This window comes from Xenopus laevis, chromosome 6S, assembly GCF_017654675.1.
Source record: "Xenopus laevis strain J_2021 chromosome 6S, Xenopus_laevis_v10.1, whole genome shotgun sequence".
Lineage (NCBI taxonomy): Eukaryota > Metazoa > Chordata > Amphibia > Anura > Pipidae > Xenopus > Xenopus laevis.
Window position 1 is genome coordinate 110,986,633 of NC_054382.1, and position 20,470 is coordinate 111,007,102.

The 20,470-nt window shown below is 40.3% G+C and overlaps 1 protein-coding gene across 1 annotated transcript; it reads left to right on the top strand.

Moving 5' to 3' along the window:
• The first annotated feature begins 2,269 nt into the window (after nucleotides 1-2,269).
• e2f5.S (E2F transcription factor 5 S homeolog) lies at nucleotides 2,270-19,146 on the top strand. Its single transcript, XM_018223833.2, has 9 exons — nucleotides 2,270-2,586; nucleotides 8,539-8,648; nucleotides 10,081-10,242; nucleotides 11,541-11,584; nucleotides 11,713-11,777; nucleotides 11,945-12,197; nucleotides 16,727-16,942; nucleotides 17,026-17,070; nucleotides 18,702-19,146. Exons 1-9 carry the CDS (start codon nucleotides 2,473-2,475, stop codon nucleotides 18,806-18,808), a joined length of 1,116 nt encoding a protein of 371 aa, XP_018079322.1. The 5' UTR covers nucleotides 2,270-2,472; the 3' UTR covers nucleotides 18,809-19,146.
• The last annotated feature ends 1,324 nt before the right edge of the window (nucleotides 19,147-20,470 follow it).

The following is a 20,470-nucleotide window of genomic DNA, read 5'->3' on the forward strand; positions in this document are numbered from 1 at the left end:
GGAACCGGAGGGTCGGACGCGCAGCTCTCGTGAGACCCCGACCCAGTGATCCCAACGCTAACCTGGGGCTGAACTCTGCCCCTCACAGGAGGAAGAACGAGACTGTGCTGCTCATGATCTATGCCATCACCCCCACCTACAGCCGCCCGGTGCAGAAAGGAGAGCTCACCCGCCTGGCCAATACCTTCCGCCTGGTGCCGCGTTTAGATTCGATTCTGGTGGAGGACTCTGTGCATTCTGTGCGGGCCCTACATCTGCTCCCCAAAAAGACCGACTTTGATGTGGGCAGTGGAAAAAAAGGACGGGGAGCTGCCGATGCTGCCCCGCTTCCCGCACTGCTCCTATGCTAAAGACCGCATACAGGTGACTGCTTTTGACTCCTGCCCCAGCCAAGAAGCGGCTCACCAGCTCCGTCGGGTGCACAGAGTCCTCCACCAGAATCGAATGTAAACGCGGCACCAGGCGGAAGGTATTGGCCAGGCGGGTGAGCTCTCCTTTCTGCACCGGGCGGCTGTAGGTGGGGGTGATGGCATAGATCATGAGCAGCACAGTCTCGTTCTTCCTCCTGTGAGGGGCAGAGTTCAGCCCCAGGTTAGCGTTGGGATCACTGGGTCGGGGTCTCACGAGAGCTGCGCGTCCGACCCTCCGGTTCCAGTAGGGGTAATAGCAAGCGCTGGGGACTCTGCCTGAGCCCGGGGATCTCCTCGTGTCACTGTCTATTATAATCACCACAATCAGCACCCAAGGAAGGAGAATGAAGAAGCGACGGTAAAACACAGACTTCATTGTGAGGCAGCACGAAAGTACAAGTCGTGGTCTTTAGCCTGGGAAGGTGAGGTGCACTCAGGCACTGGCAGGCTCGGAGCACATCGGGAACCCCACTACAAACCCTGCTCCACCAGCCAGCACTCAAGAGCGGAGCCTCAGCCTCCTTCACAGCTGTCACTAGCATAGCCAGGGAGAAGAAATCGAGCACTGCAGGATGGATGGTCGCCGTATCGCCTGTTTTGAAGAGGACAGGAAGTGAAGTTTCGGTAAGTTATTTCTAAACAAAGGCTTTGCAATTTACAAGTTTAATTTGTCAAGGTGTTTATTTTTCGTTGTATACTAACGAATTTTTTGTAAAAATTTTTTGATGTTACTGGTCCTTTAATATAATAATTATTACTTAACCTACCAAGTGGAACTGTGGAAGATAATAAATTTACAATAAAGGAAAAAAAGGACAGAAATCAAATCCTGCCTGCTGACTGTGACTGGCTGCGCTTTTAAATTGCAGATAACACTGCACTTGCTGACTTGCAGCCAAGCAGGCAGCAGCCACCAGCCAAATCTATCCTGTGCCGCGTGTGCGTGCTGTACACAGAGAGATCCGTGTCCGTGTGGCTTGCAGAGTCTGTGATGCGAACAACATCGCGGCCGTGCGCAGAGTGACATCACAACATTGTGTGCGCACGCACGGCACGTGATGACGTTCCTTGCGCACAACCAGGAAGAAGATATACGTGCTGGCCTGGCGGTTCCCTCTCCTCTCTCTGTGTCTAGTTGTCTACTCTTCTCGGCTCTTGGGGGCGATGGCGATCATGGCGAGGAAAGTACTTTGGCGAGGAAAGTTTGGGGCTTATACTGATAGTTATATAGATGTTAGGGGTGCCTGCTTGCCGCCCCTAAACATCTTGCCGCCCTAGGCCCGGGCCTAGGGGGCCTCTCCCTAAATCCGGGCCTGCACCCAGGTCTTGACAATTCTTCTGCCACAAAGTGAGGACCTCTCGTGTTTTGTGGAAAAGTGTTTTTATCTTTTGTCTAGATTTACCTATACTAGATATCAAAGGCGAAACAACCCCTAACTATAATAGATTTCATAATGAAATGAGTATTGCAGGTCTGAAATAATGAGATGCCACTTGTCTAACAAAGTACACTCCTACCCACCCAACTACTTTATATCTTGTTAATAAAACAGCCCTACACGTGGTCCATTGTTTTTCCTCTCTACCAGCCAATCACTTGCTACTTCCCCGCCTACTTCCTAGCTCAGCCCCGGCGGCTTTAACCATAGAGATGGTAAGGGGGCGGGGCGATTCATTTAGTATACAGCGAGTTTGTCCGAAGACTTTATTTAATCCACTCGTCAGAACAAATTTTACAAACACCTGTGAAATCAGCACGACGACGACGCAAGCGATTTAAATTTGTATATCCATTTCGTGCCATTATCAAACATGGCCGCTCCGTCACTGTTGTTCCGGAAGTCTCTCTGTGAAGCTCCGCCTCTTGAAATGTCACTCGGAGCGCTCAAAAACTTTTCCTCGAGTGTATGGTTTCTAGGCAACTGCAGGTACGTCACGTCCGGGAACTAGAGTCTTTCTCGTGTTCTCCGCGTGTCTCACCGAGTTTCCTCGTTATCACTTGCCGAGTTGGGGGCGGGCTTCAGGGGCCCGCCCCGAGTTTACTTTGCGGTCGGTGGATACTATGGCGGAAGCAGCGGGAGCGTCCAGCCGGCACGAGAAGAGCCTTGGGCTGCTCACTAGTAAGTTTGTGTCGCTGCTGCAGGAGGCGAAGGATGGGGTGCTCGACCTGAAAGTGGTAAGTTTCCCGTAATCCGTGAGCAGCCCGGGCTTGTTTTTCTGGTTTATCCAGACAGTGGCTGGGTACTGTTTAACAGGGCAATTAGAGGGACTCATTAATGTGCTGCCTGGAGTACCTGCACTGACCACAGGGGGCGCAAGTAAGACTAACAGGGGGCTGGCATGGCATGCTGGGTATTTTACCCCAGGGTTGCCATGTTGTCTGTTTTCCAGCCAAATTAGGCTAGTAATTTAAAGCCCAGGCGAGTTTTGAAAGCACAAACTAGCCAAGGTAGGGATTTGGGCTACTTTTTGGGCCTTTGGCTGCCTGGAAATCAGCTGAAATTTTTCCTTGCCCTAATGTGCTAAATATCTCCCAATGTATGTTGGGAAATGTAGTTTTTGTTTTAACAATTTGCCTACTGCAAAGTTTAATGTAAGACTAAAATACCCAGCATGCAATGGGGCTTATGTTGAAGTTGGGAGTTACCAAATTTTGGGCTCTGTACCCCAGTCTCCCATAAGCATTCTTGCCCCTATACCTCCTGTGCCCCCCTCTGTACGCCGCTGGTGATGGCTGAATCTGTCCCGTTTTGCTTCATGGAAAAATATACTAATCGGTGAAAATTTGAAAGGCGAATTTTCACATTTATTTTTTAGACTTTTTTTTGGTTTTTTCCTCACTTCATATATTGTGCTATTTTTGTGCTATACATAAGAATCATAGAAAGCATGGATTATTTGAATAAAAGGACAAGTTTACCGCTTTCCACGGTGGGTCTGGGTGCTCATGCCCCAGACCTTCAGCAAAGGGGAGCAACACACTAAAAACTTGGATAGTGGGCAGGCACCATTCCGGAACACCAAGTCAATCGGTCAATGGAATCCAGGAGCCAAAATATTTTGAATAGTATAAAAAAGTGTTTATTTTACATTATGTATAAAAATATATGCCTCTTGGCTGGTTTTGTAGCTGACTTTGGCTGGTTTTGAAAATAAGACCTGGCAACCCTTTTCTACCTGTGCTGCACTGGTAGGAAGGGATGAGTAATAGGTAAGTAACAGAGGAGGAGGTGTAGATGAAGGTGGCATGTTGACTTCCTATCAACCAATCGGAAAACAGGGGGTAGCCTTGTGTGATATTGTGGCCCAGGAGGGAATACCTCCCAACAATTTGGAAATAATAAGAGGGACAAAAAAGTTACCCCCTAATTACCGTGTTCATTTTACAAAATTTCGCACGTTATGAAAGTTTGAACATATTTCTGTGTTTTGTGAGTTTTGCTAATGAAGCTCAATTGCCCTTTAAGCTGTGAGTCAAACTTTTCCCAAGGGACCTGTTTTTATTGTTCCAATTCCTTATTTGCTTATCTAGATACATATGAATTGTTACAAATGTATCTTCTCTTCTGTTGTGGCGGTTATGTGTTCTCTGCCAAAAGCCAATTAAGTTAGAAACTTTGTTTCTTTTTCTGGCTGTTCAGTGCAGAGAACGGGACTTTCCAGTACAAATGAGGGACTTTGGGTTGAGCTGTCAAAAGAGGGACTGTCCCTCTAAAAACAGGACAGTTGGGAGGTATGGATGACTTATAATAGGTGGGAAGAGCAGAATGTGAGGCACATGGGTTGAAAACTATTGTGCTTCTTAATAATGAATAACACAATACTTTTTGCGAGTCCTTGTACATACCAGTCACATGCAACAAGTTGGGTGTAGCTGAACACAAATTGAGTTTTTTGGCAATAGAAAAGATAAGGCATTTACCATTATTATACTGCAGCATGCTGTGTTTTGGTGCAACAATGAATCAGCTTACATAGACTTTGTCTTTCTTGTTGGATGTACACACACACACGCCAGACTGATCCCAATTTTCCACAATTCATTTAAAACCACTGACGTTTTGTTGCTGTTATTATTAATAATACATATTTAAAGGACACCTGTCACCTTAAGAAATAATTTTAAATCTTACTTTATGATGTAATCACAAAATCAACTTCACTAGCATTTTAGAAATTATTTAAATCTTGTTCTTTTAAGTCTTAGAATTCATAATCCTAGCAAGAAGGCAGGTGGCATTTTGTGGATTTTGTATTAAGGCTTGTTTATTGCACTGGCTACACAATTTGATGGTGAAGAGGCAGGGGGCATTTGAGGAGTACAGTGAAATCTAGGAAGTGCAGAATGGAAAGTGAATGTAATTGCCTGTTCCATCTCTATGCTTGAGATACAGAGGACTGACCGAGAGCCAATACCTGATTTTGCAGCATACTGAGTGATCCCTAATTTATTCCATGGTGCTGTAGACACCTCACAAGATCAGCAAACAATTTTAAACACGTTTATAACCAGTATGGATATTGTAATTAAAAAATAAATAAATTGGTGTTCATGTTTAGAACTTTCATTATACAGCTTTTTTTTTTTATATATATCTGGGTGACGGGTCCTCTTTAAGTGTCGGCATATTCTGCGGCAGTGTAAATAAATGGGTGTATGCATTGACCAAACAGATTACACACAAAATTATAACTGATACAATAGGGTAAAAAGAGTCCTGAATAAAAGATCTTTTCATTAAATGTGCATGGTAGAGTTGGTTAGACTTAATGGTTCTTACAACTGTACATTAATTCTAGAGCTTCCTCCTCAGTACCATCAATTAAAGGAAAACTATACCCCCAAAATGAACACTTAAGCAATAGATAGTTTACATCATATTAAAGAATCTTACCAAACTGGTATATATATATTTAAGTAAATATTGCCCTTTTACATCTCTTGCCTTGAGCCACCATGTTGTGATGGTCTGTGTGTTGCCTCAGAGATCAGCTGACCAGAAATACTGCAGCTCTAACTGTAACAGGAAGAAGTGTGGAAGCAAAAGACAGAACTCTGTCTGTTAATTGGCTCGTGTGACCTAAAAACTATGGTTTGACGGTATGTTTGTGTGCACCGTGAATCCTAGGATCCCAGGGGACAGCCGTTATTTTTTAAAATGCCAATTTTCTATTTATGATTACCCAATGGCACATACTACTAGAAAAGTATATTATTTTGAAAATGGTTTATTTACATGAAGCAGGGTCTTACATATGAGTTGTGTTATGCAATATCTTTTTATAGAGATCTACATTGTTTGGACGGTATAGTTTTCCTTTAAGTGTCAGTCCGTGTCTCCAGCCTATCTATCTTTGCTTTGCCCTCCTAAGCCAGGAGAAGCTGTGTCACCACTCGATACAAATATATTATGGGCTGGGCAGGCAGTATCCCTTTAAGTGAGGTTATCTTCCCCTCTCTATTTTTCCTGTAACAAGAATAATGGAGAAGTATAACTCTTCTATAAAGATACAGGTATGGGATCCCTTATCCTGAAAACCCATTATCCAGAAAGCTCAGAATTACAGAAGGGCAATCTCCCATAGACTCCATTTTATCCAAACCTAAAAAGAAAATTAAAAATTCTCCTCTGTAATAATAAAACTGTAACTTGTACTTGATCCAAACGAAGATATATAATTAATCCTTATTGGAAGCAGACCCAGCCTATTGGCTTCATTTAATGTTTTTCTAGTAGACTTAAGGTATGATGATCCCAATTATGGAAAGATCCATTATCTGGAAAGCACCAAGTCAAGAATTCTGGATAACCGGTCCCATACCTGTATTGCTAACCCTGTTTGCACATTTAGCCTTGTCTTCATTTGTTACAGTATAAGCCATTTAATCCACTCAGTGTCTTATTTGTTTGATCCTTCCCACAATAAATCTATAGTGCCTTGTAAATGGGAGTAAATTCCAGAGCACTTTGTTTTAGTGAATGTGGTCAACCAATTCTAGCCAAATCTGGTGAGTCCTGGGGAGTTTTTCTTGTGTTTATAGCATGTACAGAGAGGAAGCATTACACTTTTTTTTTATATTTTACATTCCTTGTTTGCTTGTCCTTTGTAGAGTGCAAGTTCTAGTTTTTATTACATAAGATACTTTTAATAGAAGGGACTGCATGTAAAATGTACACTTTAGGCAAATAAGGATTTGGTGAGCTTATATTTGTTTAATGGTATGCATGTTGACACAGTTTAGTTGAGTTTTGATAATTAGGCAAGAACCAAATTGAGGGTTTGGGATATGGCCAAGATAAAGCCCTTTTGAGCAGGAATTTGTTCTATTGAATCCAAGTGCCTGGCCAATCCAAAAAATTACACAACTTTTCGTCACGCAAACAAGGAAGTCAAAACATTAAAAAGTGAAATTGATCATAAAATTGGTAATAAAAATATAACGCACTGTTCAGGTTGCTGTGTTTGTTTCAAAACCACTGCTATTGTTTATATAAATAAGCTGCTGTGTAGCAATGGGGGCAGCCATTCAAAGGAGAAAAGGCTCAGGTTACACAGCAGATAGAAGATAAGCTCTGTAGAACATAATGTTATCCACTATCTAACCTGTGCCATATAGCCTTTTTTCAGTTTCCGCCATTGCCACACAACAGCTTGTTTATATGAACTATAGTAGTGTTTCTGAAGCAAACAGATCAGTTTTATCAGTACAGCGCAACATTACATGATATTTTCATTACTTTAAAACACTAATTTTTTTTGGTGTTACTGTTCCTTTAACCGCTCTTGCAGCTCACACTTCTCTTTCCCTCTTGGTTTCCTGATTTGCATATACAAATTAGGGTTCAGATTCGATTGTGTATTTGGCAAATTTTTCACAAACGATTCGGTGTTTGGCCGAATCCTAAAATAATGGATTTGGTGCATCCCTACTGATTATGGTATACTTGGGTGAACCTGCCTGTGTGCAGGGGGAAATGTAAGATATTTTTTTTTTTTTTTTTCTAATTTATTGGTTTCTGTGAAGCAAAAGTTAGTGGGAGAGTGAAAATAATTTGGTATTACAATTCATGTTTTCTTTAGTTTCATTATCCAGAAAGCTCAATTCCGGAAAGGATGTTTCCCATTTTTCTCTGTAATAATAAAACCGTATTGTGATCCCAATTAAGATATAATTAATCCCCATTGGAGGCAACACCAGCCTATTTGGTTTATTTAATGTTTACATGATTTTCTAGTAGGCTTAAGATATGAAGATCTAAGTTACAGAAAGACCCTTTATCTGGAAAACCCCAGGTCTTGAGCATTCTGGATAACTGCTCCTTTACCGGAACTAGAGAATTTAACTGCTCATGTTATAAGTTTGCTGCCAGCCTGACCCCCCCCCCCCCCCGGAAGGTAAAGTTACTGATTCAAGAAGCATCTCCCAATGCATCTGTGCCCAGGCACATCAGTAACTGAACCCTTTTGTGTCTGACAGAACAACAGGCAACACTGCCATTTCAGCTTCATGATTGTAATTGTGTAAAACTGCTAATATCATGAAAATGAAACAAAAACGTGTAAATTGCATAAACATTCTTAAAAGACCAGTAACATAAAAAAAGTTTCTATTTAACAAAAAGACAGTTTTAAATTCAAATTCGCAAAGTCTTTATCAAATAACTTACAGATTTTCCAATTCTGCTCCTCTTCAGAAACGGCGACGATTCATCGTGCATCGCTCGATTTCTCCTCCCTGCCTTCTATAGGAGATAGCCAGGGAGGAGAAATAGAGTATCGCACAATGGATTGTCTGTGTTTCTGAAGAGGAGCTCAAGCAGAGAATTAATTTCTTAATAAGGACTTTAATTGCGAATTTAAAGTTAAAACTGTCTTGTGTTTTTATTTTTTTGGTTACGTAGAAACAAAAATTTTTAAAAAATAGTTTTTTTTTTTATGTTACTGGTCCCACAAGGACCCTCATGAAGAAATGTAGCCTGTTCTTTTTAAATCTGTACTTGCAGTGCAACAGGGAAGTGCCAAATGCAAAAAAAAATGTCCATCTGTGAGAAGTTTACAGTGTTGCCAACATTACCTAGCAACTCCAGATTTATTTATAAAGTCTGAAAATGTGTTTCCCTTGCAGGCTGCAGATAGTCTTGCTGTCAGACAAAAAAGAAGAATATATGATATTACCAATGTTTTGGAAGGTATTGGTTTAATAGAGAAGAAGTCCAAGAACAGCATTCAGTGGAAGTAAGAACATTATTTTGATTTTGCACAAATATATATACAAACATTTAATGGGGTGTGTCTACGTTAACCCTTGCATTATTGGTTCTAGTTTTCCTGGTTATATTTTTATTTGATGCAACACATGCATGCATTTAACCAATCTGCATTCAAAGTGCTAAAACGTTGCCTAGAACCCGCAGTTGCACATTGGGGGGTTCATTTATAAACACTGGGCAATTTTTTATTTTATTTTAAAAAACAAAACAAACTACTGTTACCCCCAACCAGAGTAACATAGTAAGTTAGGTTGAAAAAAGACACACGTCCATTAAGTTTAACCCATAAACTTTTTTTTAACCTGCCTAACTGCCATAGAGAGTGCTGGCTCTATTACACCACACCTTTTTGTTGGGGATTATATATTTTGAGAACAGGTGCCCTTTAAATGAGTTTCAGTTGGAAGTTTGTTTATGGGGGGGGGAGCACAGTCAAGGGACTCCTTTTTCGTTGTTGCTGTTTTTTTTTTTTTCTTCTTCAGATGTTCAGTTAAACATGTGTATTCTGTATACATAATTATATTAATGTATATGTTTGTATTGATATGCCCTTAAAAAACCCTATCCTTCAGTAAAACAGAGGCCATTTATTTGCAGAAAACTGGCCTAAGCATTACCGCTGTTTACTCTTCTTGTCCACACACTTACAGTATATACCTAAAATTGTAGTGCTCAGTGTTATGGAGTGACTGTCTGAAGATCAATCAGGTTGAGAATTGACATTGAGAACCGAGTATAGCATATTTCCAGATGATGCCCAAGTAACTGATTTTGAGATTATATCTGGGATATAATCTCAATCAGTTGGGCTGTTGGGGTCAGGGCACACGCTCAGATTCGGGGAGATTAGTCGCCTGGCGACAAATCTCCTCTTCTTCGGGGCGACTAAGCTCCCCGATCTGCCTTCCACCAGCTAGAATGTAAATCGCCGGCGGGATGGCACTAGGAAAGCTCCATTTTCTGAAGTTGCCTCACAAGGAAACTTCAGGGGACTTGGAAAACAAAGTGCCAACCTGCCTGTGACTTAAATTCTAGTCGGCGGGAAGGCAGTTTGGGGAGATTAGACGCCCCAAGAAAGAGATTAATCTCCCTGAATCTGAGCGTGTGCCCTGACCCTAAAGGGATTTGAAAATAATTTGCCACAAATGAAACTGATACATTTTAAGAAGATGGGGCTCATTTATAAACAGTGGGCATGTTTGCATCTGGGCAGTAACCCATGGCAACCAACCAGAGGTTTGTATTCTTCATTATTCTACCTGCAGATGAATGAAAAAGCTAATCACTGATTGGTTGCTATGGCCTACTGCCCAGGTGCAAATGTGCCTACTAGTTATACATGAGCCCCATAAATGAATATGCATAACATGCACTTAATATTTGTACCTTTGTTGAAGTGGTGTAGGTGCAGGTTGCAACACAAAAGAAGTGCTTGACCGACTAAGGAATCTGAAAGCAGAAATTGAGGACCTAGAACTTAAGGAGAAAGAACTGGACCAGCAAAAAGCATGGCTTCAGCAAAGCATCAAGAATGTAATGGATTCATCTGAAAATGGAATATATCCTTTTATCTGTTTATGATCTACAGTAGAACCCCCATTTTCCCTCATTTTACATTGTTGTATTCTGCATAATATATAGGTGGGACCACAAAACATTTCCCTGATTTTACATTTTTCTGGATTTTACACATTTTTTCTGGTCTCCTGAAAAATGGAAAATGGGGGTTCAACTGTACTTGAAAGGGAGACCATTTGTTCGTCACTGCACAGACTAGAAAGTGCTTGTTCATTTTCTGTCTGAAATCCCCCTGTATGCCCTGTGGCAGGTATATGTTGCTACAAACACAGGTCACTGTTTTTTTTCCAGCATAGGAAACGCATAGGGGGCAGATTTATTCTATAGATCTATTTTGATATTTATCATACACTGGCCCTTTAAAAACATGAATTCTTTTATTCTCCACCTTAAACCTTTTTTTTTTTTTTTATTTATTTTTTTTTTTTGGAGAAAAAGACTCAAATCGAGTTTTTAAAATTCAATGTCAATTCGAGTTTTCAGGTCGATTCCATTCATCAGAGTTTTAAAAATTAGATTTTAGTAATAAATTTAGAGTTTATGGTAGTTTAACAAAAAAAAAACAAAAAAAAAAAACCAACTCGCATGAATTCGAAATTAGACCCTTGATAAATGTGCCTCTAGGTGTGACATTAGCCTTATGTACTAGAAATAGTTTGGTATTAAGTTTTTTTGAGATTTGGGCTTGGGTGTATATTAGCAGCCCATTATGGCCCTGGATCTACAGTAGGATTTTTAGCCATCTGTTCTGAACAGAGGGGACTGAAGTTGAGAAGTCTAGAAATGGGTTGGGACTATATTTGCAAATGTAGTCAATGTAGAATATTTACAAACCCACAAACAATCCAGTTCCAAACCTTACAAGAGAACTAAATAAACAAGTAGGGTAGAAATGCTACTCATTATATTTTGGTTCTGTATCAGCCCAAAGCAACCACAGCCCTTTAACGGTGAAGAATTTAGCCTCCAAAAATGCCCCTAATGGCTCCATTTGTTCTTTTCTGCTGATTTTATATCACGTGCTCTGTGCTGCTGTTATTTACTGAGCTTTGAGCCCAATACACAGTAAATATAGAATATAAATGTCACAATACTAGACTGACTAGTAATTCATTCAGATTCCTGTCACGTGACGGCTCCGAAACCAGTGCAGTTTGCCTTATAAATTAAAATTTAGCCCTTTTGCATTACATTATATGAGTGATTCATTCATTCCCATTAGCTGAATGCCATGCTTTTACTGTTTACCGTTACTGTTCATACCTTGACAATGTCTTACGTATTCATTTGTTACACATGAAGACCTGTGTAACTGCTTTAATGGTAGGTGCTTTTATTCAAAATATCTCATTTTATTTAGCGTTTTTTATTTATTTTTATTTTTTTTCCAGCTTAATTATAAAGGTGGATATAAAGGACTGACTTTATTTATTTTCAAATTTATTTTCTAGGAGACACTCTTCTTGCTATCCAGGCTCCATCTGGCACTCAATTGGAAGTTCCAGTTCCTGAAATGGTATAAAACATGTTTCCTTTGCCACAAATACTTATGACTACATTATATGCTTATCGATGAGATCCATCAATATTAGTTGCTTTATTGCTGTTGAAGAGTAGAGAAGGTTTTTCTGATCACATCCATTGCGTTTTTATGTATTTGTGGGCATTTGTTTTTCCTCTTAGGGTCAAAACGGACAAAAGAAATACCAGATTAGTTTAAAGAGTAATTCAGGTCCTATTCAGGTACTTCTAATTAATAAGGAATCCAGTTCCTCCAAGCCAGTCGTCTTTCCTGTTCCTCCACCGGATGACCTTACACAACCCAATTCACAGCCTGAAGCTACATCCTCTTCAAATAAACAGCCGGCAGCACAGAATAGCTCTCTCAGTGCAAAACAACAACAAGAGAGCGACCTGGCGGAACAGGCAGCTGCAGGTGAGTAATTGATTTTGTTTGAAGTATTTGAAAATGACGTGCAGGGCCGGAACCAAGGGTAGACAGCTGCCTAGGGTGCTTGAAAATAGGAGGTGCAGTCAACAGTGCTTCGTATTGCTCATCACTCCAGCCATTGATTTTCAAAAATGAAAACTTGATATAAGTTTCATCATACTGAAATCAGAAACTTAACTAAATATAGTCTATTAAATTCTGTACGGTTTCAGAAATATTGAAGTTACACTCGTTACCTTCTCTGCATCTGTCTCTCTACATTCTCTGTTTCCATGCAGGAGCCAGATTTTGATTTACAGTTAGGTCTAATATGTCTTTTAGGTATTAAAGGGTAACTAAAGTTTAACCAAAGAAGTGGCTAGAAATGTTGTACATTGTTTTGTGCTTCTGTACCAGCCCAAGGCAACCCACACCCCTTTAGCAGTAAAGATCTGCGCCTCCAAAGATGCCCCAGTAGCTCCCCATCTTCTTTTCTGCTGATTCACCGCACATGCTCTGTGCTGCTGTCACTTACTGAGCTTAGGGACCCACTCACAATATACAGTACTTCTAGAATATAAATGTCACAATATAAGGCTGATAAGTAATTAATACAGATAATTACTAAATGGCAGCACAGAAATCAGTGCAATTAACATCAGAATTTAATAATCAGCCCTGTAGCATCAGCTTATATCACAGGCCAACCTCATTTTCTGCTGGATAATTAGTGACGAGCCCTAAGCTTAGCTTCTCAACAGCTGCTCAGAGCCCACTGAGTATGTGAGTGTCACAGACACTTTCCAAGATGGTGACCCCATGTGACAAGGTTGAAGTCCGGGATCATTGCTGCTATTGAGAAGCTGAAACTTTAGGCTGGTGCAACAAGTTCAGTATATGAAATATGGCATTTTTAGCTGTAAATAGTTTAGTTCTCCTTTAAATGGGTGGTTCGCTTTGTGAGGCTATACATTTATTGTTATTGCTACATTTTATTAAGCCTCTCCTATTCATATTCAAGTCTCTTATTCAAATCCGTGTATGGTAAATAGTGTAATTTGGACTCTAGCAACCAGATTGGTGAAATTGCAAACCGAAGAGCTTCTGAATAAAAAGCTAAATACCGTAACTCAAAAACACAAATAATAAAAAATGAAAACCATTTGCAAATTGTCTCAGAATAACGTCTTCTACCTCATACTAAATGTTAATTTTTAAGTTAAAGGGGTTGTTCACATTTGATTTAACGTTAGGTATAATGTAGAGAGTGATATTTGCAATTGGTTTTCATTTTTTATTATTTCTGGTGTTTGAGTTGTTTAGGTTTTTATTTAGCAGTTCTCCAGTTTGCAGTTTCAGCAATCTGATTGCTAGGCCCCAAATTACCCTAGCAACCATATGTTGATTTGAATGAATGACTGGAATAGGAGAGGGCCTGAATAGAAAGATGAGTAATAAAAAGTAGCAATAACAATACATTTGTAGCCTTGCAGAAAATGTGTTTCTAGGTGAGGTCAGTGACCCCCCAATTTAAAGCTGGAAAGGGTTAGAAGAAGAAGGCAAATCATTAATAAACTATAGAAAATACCTAAAGACCAGTTGAAAAGTTGCTTCGAACTGGCCATTCTATAACATACTAAAAGTTAACTTAAAGGCGAACCACCCCATTAAAGGATCAGTAACATTAAAAAACATTTTTTTTCAAAATTCTTTGGTATAGAACGAAAAATAAACATCAAGGCAAATAAAACTTTTAATTTGCAAAGCCTTTTTTAAGAGAGAACTTGCCAAAACTCCACTTCTAAAATGGCGAAAGGGCGACCATCCATGCAACGGTGTTCAACTTCTCCTCCCTGGCTATTCTAGTGACAGTATTTGAAGGAGGCAGAGGTCCACGCTGCAGCGCTTCCCCTATTCCCAGCAGTCGGACTTTGACTCCAGCCTTTCCTCCTCCGGCGAGGAAGAAGAGGAGGAGGAGGGCAGCCTCTGCCTCTCCAGTGGTAAGTGTTGTCTGCAGGCGCACCGAGCTGCTGAAGAATATCCCCAGGACTACGGTGCACAAGCGCATGGACAAACCCCTTGTTCCCGTGATGTGCCCACCTGAGTGGGGCTGGCAGTCCCCGCTGCTGCAGGAGAAGGTGGCGATTGTAGACTCCAGTAGCGCCGAACCACTTGCTACCTGCCGTTGCGCTACGATTGCAGTCTACGAGCTGGTAGCACTCCCGGCTCAAAGGCGGAGCGGAATGCCACGGTTTGCAGGAGCTGTGCACTTGCCCGTGTGGAAAGCCTTGTGCTTGCGCTGCTCCTCTACGTTGCACTGATGCATGCGCTTGGGGATATTCTTCAGCAGATCGGTGCGCCTGCAGACAACACTTGCCGCTGGAGAGGCAGAGGCTGCCCTCCTCCTCTTCTTCTTCCTCGCCGGACGAGGAAAGGCTGGATTCAAAGTCTGACTGCTGGGAATAGGGGAAGCTCTGCAGAGAGGATAGCCAGGGAGGAGAAGTTGAACACCGCTGCATGGATGGTCGCCCTTTCGTTGTTTTAGAAGAGGACAGGAAGTGGGAGTTTTGGTAAGTTATCTCTTAATAAAGGCTTTGCAATCTAAACGTTTTATTTGCCTTGGTGTTGATTTTTCGTTCTATATTAACGAATTTTGAAATTTTTTTTTTTTTTAATGTTACTGGTCCTTTAAGGTAAACAGCCCCTTGAAAGACAACTCCAATAACTAACTTCTGCACAAATCCTGCATGTAGAGTGACCACATTTGTCAGTTGGGTATTTTGAAACTTTGAACTCTAATACATCTTTTAGCCATATTGTGTAACCCACCCCTAAAAGCTGTTTTAGACATGACAATCACTCTTACTCCAGTGGTACAATTTTTTTTTTTATTGATTTGGTCAATATAGATAGAGCTATATAGATACCCACACTTGTAATTTTAACTCCAAAGTGCAGGAATGAGCACCCCAGACGTTGTTGCTGGAGAGTTGGGAAGCTGAGGGGAGGGGGGTCTATAATGACTGAGGCTTGCCTTGGGAACCATTATGCATTGACCAGAATCTGATGAAGTGGCTCTGACAACTGAAATAATAAACAATTCTCAAAAATATGGCTACTGTAAAATAGACGGTTATTATAAGTGCACAAACATTGCCTACACTGTGCAAAATTATTTCCCTGCTGTGGCAATGCTCTGTGTGCCCTTACCCTTGCACCCCATGGAAAATACCTTTGTACTGATAATAATACTAATCGTGCTGAGCCTGCTGTGCACCCTGCTAGTCACACAATATATCGCTTATCTTCAATGAGCATTTCTGATTGGTAAGGCCTGACCTGTGGTTCACCTGCACAATTACCATTAGGGTAAGGGACACACTGGCAGATTCGGGGAGATTAGTCGCCCCCGCGACAAATCGGCTCTTCTTCGGGGCGACAAACCCTTCCCCTACCTTCCCGCCGGCTGTAATGAAAAATCGCATGCGGGATGGCACTCGTGGTGCTTCGTCTTCCGAAGTTTCCTCGTGGGACGATTTCGGAAAACGAAGCGCTAAGAGTGCCGTCCCGCTGGCGATTTTTCATTATAGTGGGTGGGAAAGTAAGGGAAGGCAGTTTGGGGAGAGTGTCGCCGGGGCGACTAATCTCCCTGAATCTGCCCGTGTGTCCTTACCCTTATTGTTCATGTAAAGGTGTTTTCATTATTTTGCTGCAAAGCTTTTGGTGTGTGCCATTTCTCTGATGGAGGCTATTTGTTGACATTCATCTGACGCACAACCATGGAATTCATTTGTTAGCACAAAGTAGCAAGTGTTTGTTGTTATAAAGGAGTGTTTCACTTTCATTTACTTTGCTTTTGCTTGAAGCTGGCTTTCAGTATCCCTTGGAGTTCTTGTGAGTTTAGTAAATCTCTAAGCAATTATCTCCTATACCCCCAGTTATGTACATGTTAGGGTTAGTTTACACGAGGAGATTCGGGGAGATTTTGTCACCTGGCAACTAATCGCCTCTTCTTCTGAGCGACAGTCTCCCCGAACTGCCTCAGCGTGTCTTCCCATACGCTATAATGAAAAGTCGGCTGCGCTAAAGCACACGTGGCGCTGCGTTTTCAGTAGTCGCCCGTAGTTGCCTCACGGAGGAAAGTTTGTAGCAGCACATTACTGTATGGAACGGTCTACAATGCCCAACATTGCATATGCAAATCTATGGATGGAAGCAGGGGTAAAAAGCTTTATTATGCTTCCTATTCTACGACCCTCATATTTGTCACAGATCCGTTTGAACTAAAACCCTACAGGCACTTGTGTAGAATTTACATCATCTGATACCACTTCTTTACAGTAAATGGCACCCACACAGTCCTCCCACCTTGCCCCAGGGGCATAAGTGCAATTTATTTGTTTGTCTCTTCATTTCCATGGACACTTAGCTTTGCTTGGTTATGTGTCTTTAAAATAGTAATGAAAGTAAATGTATGGTTGCCACAGTATACTATACTGATGTATTCTGCACTTTGTGGTGTTTGCTTTTCTTAGGTAAATTAAACCCTGATTGCACAGCCAGTGATCTACAGGAGAACACGTCCAGCTCTTACCCTGAACTTCCTGAGTCAATTCTGTATTCTGCACATGGGACAGATGTAGCACAAAGCGCAGCTGCTTCAAGTGACTATTCTCCTCTGCTTCCATTGGATGTTAATAGTATTCTGAGACCCAATGCATTCGATATAACAAAAATTGATGAGCAGGAAGGTGAGTTCCTTTCATAATTTTGTTTTTTTTAAATGTTATTTGATGAATCTGCTCTTTAAGTTGCCTTGATTTGTGTTTTCTAGGTCACATAAGTGGAGACCTTATTGATGAGCTTATGTCTTCTGATGGTATGTAGCCAATACTCTGACAAGTAGCCTTTATTTCTAAGATACTGACAGTCTTAACCAATAATCACCATTATTTTTGGGAGGATGATGTTGGTAGATTTTAGATAATGCTATAGATTTTCTGTGCGCTAGCATTTTTGCAATAGTGTGATATAATAATAATAATAATAATAATAATAATAATAATAATAATATAGTAATAGATTCATAATTTAATATCAATAATGTATTACATTTATAATAAAATCATAATTATAATAATAAAAAAGCAACCTTCCCATCACCAGGTTTTAAGAATCCGAATAAAGTACCTAGGAACTCTCTAGTCCACTCCCTTAGCCGCTCCTCCGTATCTGTTCACCCTCAGATATGGCAGCAAGTACAGTTTATAATTAGAAAAGCTCGGGGATAGAAGGCAAATGTAATAATATAGTGTAGCAGTTTTTAAATGTGTTAATACACCTTTCTGTGCAACCACACTCTTCGGGAACAGTGTTCTTTTCCTTCACCTGCAGGAATTATTCCCCTTTAGTTGATATATTTTTTTTTTTTTTTTTAACAGAAACTTATTCAGGGGTTTAAGATAAAATACTTACAAACGTTTAAATCTGCAAGCCTTGATATATTTCTACAGGTGTACAAAAAGATGTATTATAGCCTATATAAACTATACTATATTATTTTTATTTTCACATTTTCTGTCTATCTTTAAGCTTTTCTAAGCAGTAGTTCAACTATAAGTACTTGCATCCCCAAGTTTTTGTGTGGCAAAATGCCTAAAAATACATTTCCCTCTCGATCAGTAGAAACCATGCTAAAGCAGGAATACCTGCTTGGTAATCATGAGTCCAGCGAATAGTACTTGTACTACTGTTCAATTACAAAAGATTTTTATTTTATTTATTCCTGCGCTAAACAGGGAAGTTGAAGCTACTCCATGTTTGCTCCTTGTGAGCTAACAACTGATTCTCAGTGTACAGTAATGTCTGTATAATGGACGTCTGCTTATCTATAATACAAAACAATAACAACAAAGAGTGAAGAGTGGGGGGGGGGGTTGTTCACATTATCAAATTATCTTCCTGGAGTCAATTTCCATGTTGAGCTCAAGAAATACTGAGCTATTCTTGAGTATTAGAAGGGGGAAAGTAGCAGAGTAAATAGAACAACTTGAAGTTAGCAGAAGAAAGATGAAAGAGGAGTTACTGCTTTCAATAGCATTTTATAAATAACTTCAAAGCTGCTGAATTGTTAATTTATGTACATTTTCTACAATTAATTACAGGTTATGTGGTATTTAACCTTTACATTAACACTTAGCATGTTCTAGGATGTTCTATGCTACTCCTACAACCTCTGAGAGGCTAGAATTGTATTGTGGCTTCCTATTTTATTTTTATTCAGACCCTCTCCTATTTATCCCTCCAGTCTAGTTTATACCATTGCTAGGTTAAATTGAACCCTAGCAACAACTAGCTGCTAAAATTCCATACTGGATGGAGAGCAAAATCATTTAAAATCTACCAGAAGACAACCATCTGCATCATACTAAAAGTTAATTTACTTGTGAATTACCCCCTTTAAATATGTTTTTTTACCATAATTCCTGTTTTCTTCCCACCTCTTTCTAGTTTTCCCATTGTTACGACTTTCACCAACTCCAGATGACTACAACTTCAATTTGGATGACAATGAAGGCGTCTGTGATCTCTTTGATGTGCAGATATTAAATTATTAGACACCGTTTCAGGGGTTTCTTTTCCCCAATCTCTACCTCTCTGCCCTACTCCAAGCAGGGAAACATCCATAATGTTGATAGTCATACTATGTATAGTCTAGGTTTGTATTTTTTGCACTTTGAAAGTAGATTTTCCAAGTATGAAATTCCAGGTTTAATGATGAAATTTAATCTGTATTTTTTTTTTTTTTTTGTAATCTGTGATTGGCATAGCCTTGCCTTAAGTATATTTCAATTGAATATATATTAATTTTCTTGTTTTCAATTGCATACTTCCATTTTTTTAATCTTTGAACTGTGTTATGTGGTTGAATCATAAAGCGTGAGAAATAATGGCTCTTCAGGTCTCATGTACATGTGATTTTCTCCCTGCAACAACTTGCATGGTGAAACCAGTCCAACACAACTGTTTACAAGCTCCTCTTTGCTTTTGTTTATTAGCTGCAATGAGTGATGGAATGTAGTACATATTGAGTCAGAGGATGTAATATGCACTAAAAGGGGAACTAAAGCTTAACTAAAGTAGCTAGAAATATTGTACATTATGTTTTGTGCTTCTGTACCAGCCCAAGGCAACCACAGTCCTTTAGCAGTAAAGATCTGTGTCTCCAAAGATGCCCCAGTAGCTCCCCTTCTTCTTTTCTGCTGATTCACTGCACATGCTCTGTGCTGCTGTCACTTACTGAGCTTAGGGACCCACTCACAATATACAGTTTGCATAGAATAGAAATGTCACAATATAAGGCTGATTAGTAATTAATACAGATAATTACAACATGGCAGCACAGAAACCAGTGCAATTAGCATCAGAATTTAATAATCGGCCCCGTAGCATCATCTTATATTACAGACAAACCTCATTTTCTGCTTGATAATTTGCTACAAACTCTAAGCTTAGCTTCTCAACAGCTGCTCAGAGCCCACTGAGCATGTGAGTGTCACAGACACTTTCCAAGATGGTGACCCCCCTGTGACAAGTTTGAAGTCCTGGATCATTGCTGCTATTGACAAGCTGAAACTTTAAGCTGGAGCAATGTATTCTGTATATAAAGCATGGGGCCATATATTTTTTTTATGGTTTAGTTCTCCTTTAAGGGTGTTAGCCATTGATTTGACAAAGCTTGCATGGAGAGCACATGTATATGGGACCTACATTTACTATATCTGCTTTGTTCATTACATGTGCTGACCTGTCTCTTTGAAAACATCCTTAGGGATTTCATAAGACTGCTCTATGTCCACAGACAGTCAATTCATTGCCATCACTCTGTGAACCTCTGTTGTTACCACCACAAGGTGGAGCTTTCCCGGTAAAACTAGAATGTGACCTGACACTTGAGCACTCCATAGGTTCAGTACCAATAACGACGCCTATAGGGTTAATAAACACATTTGTTGCTCAACTGTTCACACTGGGCAGGTGATGGGATGACATGTAATTGCCCCCGTTTATTTTAATGGTAATTAGCTGGTTATGTACAAATTAGCGTTTAATTGCCTGCATGCCTTTATTGCAGCCTTGTGTCCACATCATTACTAAAGGAATTAAAGGGGGGGGGGCAGAGAGATTTTGGGGGGGAAAAAGTAATGTCACTGTGCCTTTAATACATGATGGTAACTCACCTCCTGCCTTCCCGCACCCGAAGGTATTGGACTGATTTT